Source organism: Notolepis coatsorum, assembly GCF_963971535.1.
Source record: "Notolepis coatsorum genome assembly, chromosome: 11".
NCBI classification, from domain to species: domain Eukaryota; kingdom Metazoa; phylum Chordata; class Actinopteri; order Aulopiformes; family Paralepididae; genus Notolepis; species Notolepis coatsorum.
In genome coordinates, this window is record NC_140175.1 from 29,050,104 (window position 1) to 29,060,672 (window position 10,569).

Sequence of the window (10,569 nt, forward strand, 5' to 3'; positions counted from 1 at the left end):
CACCAACGCAAGAGACACTACACTGGTATCGAATCCGGCTGTCAGTGTTGCCTCCGGCTTGGCCGGCCGTCATACTGGCTTGATTGGCAGAGTCAGCGGGAGGGAAGCCGGTGGGTGGGTCTGGGTCGTTATAAACAGCGACTCCTACAGTCCGGTCGGGGCGCCTGCACAGCGAGGGAAAGATCTGGAGGGAGGTAGTGTGACCTTCCACACATTACACTCTCCCAGTGAGAGTCCGCGCTGCCAGGTGAAAAGAAGTGGTGGGCTGGGTACACATGTGTCGGAGGAAGCATGTGATAGTCTCCGCCCTCCCAGACCGTCGGTAGGGGGTAGAGTGCGCAACTACCAGGAAGGGGATTGGGAATTGGCATAACGACATTGGGAGGGGAGAAAAACAGAAAAAGAAGGGGGAAAAAGATTAAAAAAGAAAGAAAAAAGAGCAGGAGCACTATCACATGCTAGAAATAAGCAACGCACCTGTGTCATATTGACAGGGAGCTGTAGTCTATTATCAGTTTTTCAAGAAGCCACCTGGCTATATTCATAACCTCACACTTAACAGATTGTATGTACACCACATGGCGCCTATGGATTAATTGCTGTATTTGGCCAAGGACCGGAAACCGTTAAGTCCTATCATTGTGGGCATAATGTGTAGCTTACTAGCTGGGCTCCACTGACATATCAGAGGTTGCCACAGTATGTGTGTATATCAGTGTGCTGCACATAGCAGCAGTGTTGCTTAGTCTCAGCAGGAGGTCTGTGCTTCAGGCTCAGTGGTTGTAATGTGTTTCGTGACTTTCTCTCCTGTCGACCCGCCTGATCAGCACCTCATGAGGATGAACAAATACTGTCAGACACACCAGTTGACTAAACAAAGGAAACAAAGCAATAAAATCAACGAGGAATTGATATTATCCAAGCAACTGATAGTAAGTTACTCCAAATCTGCTGAGTGGGTGTAGCTTTGGCAAATGGCAGAAATACACTATGCCTATCATGTGATAAGTGAATGATATGCATCTGGCTTTATTTTGCCTCAACCAAATTTGGCATTTCGTTCATGTGGTCCATTTGTAACGTTCCCCCGGTCTTGCTTCACAACTCCCATCTGTCCATGGACAATTCCCACTCCTGAACTATGTCTTTCAACCACCAGGTGGCCTAGTGCAGTGTGTACATCATGATCTTTGTTGTCTTGTATTTATTAATTTCCTGTCTGTCTTCACCAATCTGTTGTTTGTTCATCTGTTGTCTGTGCTGTGACCCATTGTCTAATCTAGTTTTGTCTCCCTTGTGTCTGTATCTATGTGCTGTTTGGTCTTGTCATGTTTCAGTATATTAACCCTGTTATGTTTTCTGTTTAGTTGTTCCACCCAGCTGTGTCTAATTTACCAATCACCCTCTTGTCTCTAATTAGTCTGTGCTAACCACTGTGCTGATCAGCTTGGTTGGGTGTTTTCTAGACTCTTCCAGATGTGTGTAGATCTAGGTCAGATCCCCACATTATGGAAGACGTCAACCATCATCCCCATCCCCAAGTCAAAAGATTCAAAAGAATTGAAGGACTTTAGACCAGTGGTGCTTACCTCATTAGCAATGAAGGTTTTTGAGAAGTTTTTAAAAAACACTACTATGTCTTTTATTGAGGGTAAATTAGATCCCCTTCAATTTGCATATCAACCAGGTAAAGGGGTGGAGGATGCTATGCTCTTCATCTTGGACATTGTGTACAAACACCTGGAGCTCATGCTAGACTTTTATTTGCAGATTTCTCCTCTGCTTTTAATAAAATGCAGTCCCACATTTTAATTGAGAGGTTTGACTCTTATTTTAGTCTCCCACACAGCTTCTCATGTTGATTTTAACTGTCCTCACTGAGAGGGTCCAGCAGGTCTTTGTCAATGGGCAGATGTCCAACATGTCGATTTCCAACACTGGCTCCCCCCAAGGTTGCGTTTTGTCTCCCCTTTTATTTATTATGTATTGTACACGTACACGGACAGCTGCAGATCGCTTCATGACCAAAGTCATCTGGTTAAGTTTTCAGATGACACTGTCCTGGTATCCCTACTGCAGCGCTCCGAAACTGATCATGGACCTGTACTTCACGACTTCGTGAATTGGTGTGATGAGAATTACTTGGACCTCAATGTCTCTAAGACTAAGGATATGATAATTGACTTCAGACACAACCCCGATCATCAAGCCAGTGTAGCTAGTGTAATTCACGACGAGGACGTCCAGATTGTTGAATCGTACAAATACCTGGGAACTGTGTTTGACTGTAAACTGAAGTTCAACTTAAATACAGAGACCTATGTTCTCTCTGGACGGACCAGGTGGTCAAGAAGGGGACGAGCATCACTAATCAACCCCTCCACGCTCTGTCTCAGCGGTTTTCACTGTTGCCTTCTGGCCGCCGCTATGACGTCCCACCAAGTAGGACCAACCGCTACGCCAAATCTTTTGTCCCCTCGGCTATCAGACTTTTAAACACAGACAGTAGTAATTTTAAGTAGCCTTTTGCACTTGGTTGTCTGTTTTTACTTTAACTTTGCTGGATTGTGTATCAAATGGAGTGTTGTTTTTTTCCCCGTGCTGTCGTTGAGATGTTTTGTTTTGTTGTTTGTTTGTCTTTGTTGCTTGTTGCGTATGAAGCTGCAAATATGAATTGCCCCACGCGGGATCAATAAAGTTGTCTGAATCTGAATCTAAACGTTCTAATCGTAACACCATTATGATACAGAATGTGTAGCACCCGATTGGATGAACGTGCTGCTAGTTGACTGGTCTCCATTTCTCAGCTCCCCGTTTTCAAAAAGAAAACTTGGGCATAAAATTCCAGTGCCCCGCCCCCATCATATATGGGAGGGACAAAACATCACTGACCAATCACCGCTGATGGCGAAGATTATTGACCACCCTTGTAGCCAAGGAGCATCTGCTCCGAAAGCGATCAGAGACAAGTGCTGATTGCAACGAGAAGGGGGCAGAAGAAGACCAACAAGTTATTTGTTTTGACTCACCTTCTGAATGAATGGAAGTGGACGGCCATTTTGGATAATCACGCTGAATTATTGCGGTACACACATTACAAAAACTTTTTTTTTTAATAAACGTTGGACCTGTATGACTTATAAGAGTTCAGGCTATGGAACTGTTATGTTTTCAGCTCCTACCTCTCAGTTGGAACGCAAAAAAAGTCAACACAAAAGGAGAAAATATTTTATTTCAGTGTGTTAAAACCTCTGTTTCTCTATTACATTAGCACTCAAAGTGATTTTTCTTTATCACTTCAGAATGTTACCTTTCACAGACCAGACTCAAGCATGTGCTATACGTATAAAGTATAATGTATTGTGTTTTGTCCTGTTTCATGTGAATTTTTCTTTTAGTATAATAAATCGCTAATTTCTTTGGGTATGCAATCGACAGGAGTTTTATGCTAAACTGCTCGACTGTTAATGGGTTAAACATATTCAACATGTTTTAAATGTTTTCATTGTAATATATGATGTCACTTTCTCTACTAAGGGAGAGGGCAAACCAATCCAATCACCAATTACAATTGTTTGGTGTTCAAAAGAACCCACATCAGAATCTTTATGTCCGGATGAAGGTACCTGACCGAAACATTGACTGAATAAAGCAGAGAATAGTGAGTGCAGGAGTATGCAAAGTTTGTGTGCATGGTGATTGCTACATAATGGGTGTAGACTACCACATGCCTCCTCCGATACATGTGGAGTCACCGGCCGCTTCTTTTCACCCGACAGCAGGGAGTTTCTTCTGAAAGTCTGCTCCAAGATAATCGGAGTCCAACAAAGAGACTTAAGGTCCCGCTGGGAGAAACATTTGTCCCAGAAAGCAGAAGGAAGAATCAGCCAATCTGACCATGTCCTGTCCAGTGAATTCAATGCCCTCAGGCCGGCACTATAATGTGCCCCTAAGAGAACAAACCACTACTTTTAAGTCCTACATCCCTTCCACTATCAGGCTACAAAACGCAGACAGTAGTCATTTTATATGAGTCCTTTATTCTTTTATTTATTATTCTTTCAAACTTGATTATTTAAATGGATTTATATCTATAACCTTTTGCTTGTTGTTGCGGACGGTTTGGTGTCTGGCTGTTGAGCGGCCCTTTACAAGCCAACAGTGACAGCTGTCCCCTTGGCCTTTGGTAAATTATTGTGGCCCTTACTGGAAGTTTATTTGCCCCCCGCGATTGGTGTGGGTGTTTGGCGGTGGGATTGGGTTTCTTGGTTGGCAGCTTGACCTCGTCGTTTGTGTCCTGTGTTTTTATTATAAATATAACAAAATATATATATTTTCCACTGCTCGTTGTTCCCTTGTATTGACCCATGTGTGTTGATCTGTTGCCTCTGACATATAACGACCCTTGCCTGTATATTTTTGAAGTTGTGTGTATGGACCGAGTAACCTGCAAATGAATTGCCCTTCCTGGAATCAATAAAGTTGTCTGAATCTGAATGATTTAATGTTTCAGTGGAATGCCAATTTCTTGAGGTACCTGCAGTGCTCGATCCGTCTGGTGTCTGATTGATAACTGTGTTGAAGTCACCCCCAATTATGATTGTTGATGGATGTGTTAATGGTAATGAATTGAATTGTCCATTCAGATCTGTGATAATAGTGCAATAGAGTAAACAGTATTATTTTGTTAATCATATAGAGTTGATCAATTTTATTTAAGTTTTTAAATAGTTTGTGCTCTGAGCGTGATCTTTTGGAAGTAGGCAAACTTCACATTCTAAACTTGGTTAAATTATTTAACACTTTTGTTTTTTTGTCTGGGATCCAATGTGACAGATGTTCCAGGTCACACATTTAATTAGAAACTTGGTTGGAGGTTTTTGTCAGGGAAAGTGTGTGTATGTGTGTGTGAGAGAGAGGTTGAGACTGTGAGAGGGAGGGAGAGAGAGAATTTGCAATAGAAAGGGAATGCACTAGAGAGAGAGTGAGTGTGTGTGTGTGTGTGTGTGTGTGTGAGAGAGAGTCCCTTACTGTTCATTCTGCTAATACATGATTGCTCTGCCAGATTTAACAACAACCACATCATAAAGCTTGCTGATGACACCACAATTGTAGGCCTCATCAGCAGATGAGTCAGCTTACATAAAGGATGCGGAGGTGCAGACAACTATATGTGCAAAATAGGGCGGCTGATTGGCGCAGTGGGCAAGGCTCTCGCCTCTAACGCAGGAGTCGCTGGGTTCGAGCCCAGCTCTCGGCGTTGCTACCGGCTGGCCGGTCGTTCATACTAACACAATTGGCAAGTGTCGTATATTGGAGTAGTCAAAGGTAGTTAACCAACATTGTTTGCTTAATGATGAGAAGATGAATAGGACAGGCTTCCCTCCAGCTCCACTAGCAAGGAAGGAAAATTAGGTTCTGTACACAACAAATGTGGTTTGTTTATCCCATATTTATTAACACTATCAGTGCCGACCTTGTTTACCTTTTTACCCTGTTGAATGTCATCATCCACTTCAATGTTAGCGTTAAAAACGCCTAATTTATGTTTTAAATTATGGCTGTGTCTAATCTGCCCGTCGCTTATCAATGACTTGTTTGCAGTCAACATTGTCGAAACGGATTGTTTTTTTAATCGGTTCATATCCTTTTTATAGCATTTCGAAAAGCTATCGTTCTCTCGGAAATTTTCGGAAAATTTTAAGATTCCCCCATAAACAGCATTTATTGGAATATTCTCGAATACACTAGACACGTTGTCATTTGTCTGCCTATTTATGAATCGTTTTCAAATAAACGCTAGATTATCGATAGTATATGTGTACTTATGTACGCTATAGAAGCGGGCTGAAAAATCTATTCTCTCGTTTCCTCAAGATCACACACACACACACACACACATACACACATAGGGACACGCTGTTATCTCAGTGAATACAGCTCCGATTACCCCAAGACTGGTAACATAGACTCCTTACCTTAGATCAGATGTTCTCCAAAAAGATTATTCCAATTCCTGATCGCCATTCCAAATATCGATTGCGTTTATTGATTGATTATTGGCTGCTGTAAATATATATTCCAGGCTGCTTTCCGTCTCGCGATCAGATCCCTCATCATCAGACGGATCGCCAGCACAATGGAGCCAGTGGGCTCCACCTCTACAGATCTACAGATCCCAGGTCAGTCTAATCGACTGACCTGCAGTTATACAGGGATAGACAATAGGGGGCGGTTTTTTCCCATCTGAGCTCCTGGAGGGGCTGCTGTACCAACGGGAGACTCGGTTGATGAAATATGAATTCAGATTGCTAATAAAAAAAATCAAACAACATTTCTTGTCGTCTGCACTCAACGGGGGGTCTGATAAAACGAGAATAGTCGTCGTCGGCATTCAAAGTGTTAAAGGTGGAGAGACCCTGGAGAATATTTAGGTCCACACAGAGAAACAAATGATATTACTGTGCAGTACATGGATAACCATTACAAAAACCAGGCACAGTATTTCAAGATGTGGCGGAGGAGGTCAGACTGGCTGTCTGACCTAACCCCTAATACTTTTGATGTGGTTTTTATACTCAATATGACATCACACACTGTAATTCTTGCCTGGCCAATCACAGTTACATTCAAGACATTGTCTTCCTCCTGGGCTTGTCTTTCCAAATACGGTCATGTCATTTCACACCTGGCTTCCTGCTCACAGCCACTGTCCTGCTCACAGATGGATTGATGTCTTCTTGATGTCTTCTTGTTACAATAAAACATTTCTAAGGCGTATCTTTAGTGTAATGAATTATATATATCCAGAATTAAAACAATGTATTCGTTACCTATAGTTCAATACCAGAGATTCTATATAAGATAACACAATACCTGTATTTACCAGACTGAAACGTATTGATACTGAGACTTACATTCTATACATAAATCATTAAAAGAGAAGTAGAAAAACATGTTCTATTATCTTCATGAACAGTTGAAATTCTAATGACATTCAAATATCCCTTTTTATCTAATAAGTCAGATTAATGTGATATAGTTGTGATCAATAATACTATGATTTTTTAATTTTTTTTATTGATCTTTTTCCCCCTCCATTTTTCCTCCGATTTTCTCCCATCCCAATGTTAGTCGTATGCCAATTCCCAGTCCCTTCCTGGTCGCCGCGCACTTACCCCCCACAGTCAGATCATCTGGGAGAGTGGAGGCTACCACGTGCTTCCTCCGACACACGTCCAGCCAATCACCGCTTCTTTTCACCTGGCAGCGCGGACTATCATCGAGAGGGCGTAGCGTGTGGGAGGACCACACTATCCCCCTCAAGTCCTATCCGCGCTTAGCAGGCGCCCCGACCGAACTGTAGGAGTCGCTGTTTACAACGACCCGGACCCACCCCGCCAGCTTCTCCCACCCTCTAATACAGCCAATTGTATTAGTGCAGACGGCCAGCCAAGCTGGTGACAACCGCGGAGCTGTGAGCTGGATTCGAACAGGCGAAATACTATGATTCTTGATATATTTTCAAATCATGTCAGTGTCTGCTCTCTGTTAGACCAGCTGGTTCGGCTGTAGTCAGGGTCACGCTAGGGTGTGACTTTTGGTCTTTGTTCTGGTGCTGATACATTAACATCTTCTATTGTCTTCTGTTATCCTAATCACACCGTCCTAAGGCATTCCCACGCTGGGTGAAACTGCCGTCAAAAGCTAATCATTCATGCATTCTGATCAAACAGTTACTTTTCATATTTCATCCAAGTCAATTTACTGCACAAGTTTTAGAGGGTGGGAAAGCCGGTGGGTGGGGATTTGACGTTGTGGACAGCGACTCCTACAGGTCGGTTTGGTGACGCCGGTGCGGCGGAAGCAGGAAGTAGCGGGGGCAGCGTCAGCCTCCCACGCATTACTCCTCGCCACTGAGAGTTCGAGCTGCTGCGGTGAAAAGATGCGACAGGCTGCCTCCTCGTGTACCGGAGGGGACACGTGATGCAAGGCTTCTGTCCTCACTACAACCGACCTGTGGGAGGCATAGTCTAGCAACGTTCAAGACAGGGGAGGGAAGAATTGGATAATACGAAAGAAATTGGGATGGGAGAAAAATAGAAAATGTGGAGAAAAAGTGGATAAAAAAGAAACGATGTGCAAAATAGAGAGCGGACCTCCCCGCTCCAGCCAAAACCATGTTCTCATGAATGAATGAATGAATGAATGACCTTTATTTATATAGCACCCTTCACAGCACGAATGCACAGGGTGCTTTACACTACAGCTTAAAGGACCAAGCATAACAAGCTAATTTGACCCTTGACCACACATGATGAAATTAGACAACGGGAAGAAGAAGGAGCATATTCTAGGTTTTGAGAATAGCGCCACATTGTGGCCAATTTAAATGGTAAATGGACTGCATTTATATAGCTCTTTTATCCAAAGCGCTTTCAAATGTGTTCCTCTCATTCACCCATTCACTCACACACAGTGTTGCGTTGCTCATATCAACACTGGTTGCACGCACGCTAATGACGCCACGTGCACGCGCGCTCCCGGGCATGCGCATAAATGTTCCCTCGCATAAGGACAGACTAAAAACAGTGCCTAATTGCCTCTACGAATGGAATGTAACACCTGACGACCGGCGCTATTGATATGCAAAGTAGCCAGGTGGGTACTGCGAGTTGGCGCATCAGTCGAGTGCAGCGCATTCCTGTGTGCACGCGCGTGCACATCCGTGCATGTGCGTGCACGCGCTTCTGCTCACAACTTTGGTTGCACGGCGTGCAACCCCGTCCCATGAGCAACGCATCACTGCTCACATAATGCATACACCGACGGCGGGGGCAACAATGCAAGGTGATAACAATTAGGGGTTAAGTGTCTTACTCAAGGACACTTTGACGTGCTGCCCGGGAATAGCGGGAAGAGTCACTTCCTGTTAATGGCACATCGAAATGTACAGTTTTCTGACCAACATGTGTAGGACTAGTAGGGTTTAATTAGTTCAGCTGCTTTTGCAACAGGTCCCAAATAGCCAACAAGTTTAGTCTATTTTTAGAGGACAACCTCAGAAAATTGCAGACCTGTGGCACGTACAATACAGAATCTTTAAACCGTTTGAAGTTTCATAAGAAGTTACCAATCGGAGTATAGGCTGACAGATACACACTACAAGAGAAAGAAGAAAAACATACAATTACAATAGGCGCTGGCCCCGAACAAATCATAATTATCATATATAGTATAACGAATATAAGAAGAATATAAATATGTAACCGTGTGGAGTGGTGGCACAGGGCCTCATGCTCCTCCTGCAGTATCCTTTTATGTGCAAATTCGCTCTCCAAGTCAAATTGTGTAACTGCCAGGACATTCTCTCTCTTTCTCCATCACTCTCACACACACACAGGCTAAACCAGGTGCTTTCAAACGAGCACAAGCAAACGACAGAAGCTTCAGGAAACATTCCCCGCTTGCCTTTCAGCCGTAACATTTTGACGCTCCTGTGGCAGGCATTATGCCAAGCGAAACAGCAAGGTTTCCGTTGATGCAAGGCATTACAGAACATTCTACCTCATTGAGAATCATGATAGGAAGCTAATGAAAATAACCCGTCCGGCCGAATGTGCACATCATTGTGCTAATGAAAACGCAACTCCACTAGACCTTGACATTGTCCATTGTTTGGTTTATGTCAGGTGAATCCGTGGCCCCGCGTAAAGCACGGTTTGGTTCTGCAAGGTGAAAGACTATATGCCAATAAACATATTGACCTAAGTGTCGCTGCTGTTCCTTCTCAAGCATTTCCATCACGCACCAGCTATCCAAGCTGGCACAGTGCGCATTTGCTTTGTCAATGCAAGGCATGTTTGCTTTGTCAATCCAGTGAGCAGGCCCATTGGCTGCCTAGCTATGTGTGTGACCGTGACTCATGCGCATGCATGTCAATGATCATGAGCCTTGCAAGTCAAGTTCGGGCTGAGCTGCACACAACCCCCCCCCCCCCCCTGCAGCAGCCCTGAAGACACAGTAACGGTTATAACATCATGTCAGTTCTCACATACTTGTACAGTACGTCTAGCTAGTGCATCTCTGTCTTATTCCACATTAAAGAAAACTGACGTAAAATGGCCATAAAACTTCTCAAAAAGGCTCATTAGCCATCACAGAATGTCAGTAGCTTTCATACATCGTCGTTGAAATGGTGAGCTCTGTCCACCCTAGTGGTAATGCCTGTGGGCCATATATATATATCTAGTGGCACCCTTTCTTAAGACTAATTATCTTTCTCCATCTGTCCCTAGTCTAGTGATGACTGGGATGTTTTCTATCCTTGTATTGCCTTTTGCTTATATTTAATTAGTGATTTTATACCATGATGACGATTTACTTGATATTATAGTATTATAATTATTATATATATTATATTTGAGGTGTTATAATATACAAAGTAATACTTGTTTTGGTTCTATTCTATCTATTGTGACCTATAATATGCAATATTATGCATGCATGTTTTTAATATATATACTTCTGATGCCCTAATAGACTAGTATCTAGTATCTTGAATTCATT

The 10,569-nt window shown here is 43.2% G+C and overlaps 1 protein-coding gene across 1 annotated transcript in view; it reads left to right on the plus strand.

Moving 5' to 3' along the window:
* LOC311237082 (putative flavin-containing monoamine oxidase A) overlaps positions 1-1,345 on the plus strand; it is a gene marked incomplete at both ends in the record, with an annotated part of 183,954 nt that extends 182,609 nt beyond the window's left edge. Inside the window, one exon of the mRNA XM_084324888.1 lies at positions 1,338-1,345. Coding sequence (XP_084181014.1) covers positions 1,338-1,345 — 8 coding nt within the window. The remainder of the gene's footprint in view (positions 1-1,337) is intronic.
* Between the last annotated feature and the right edge of the window lie 9,224 nt (positions 1,346-10,569).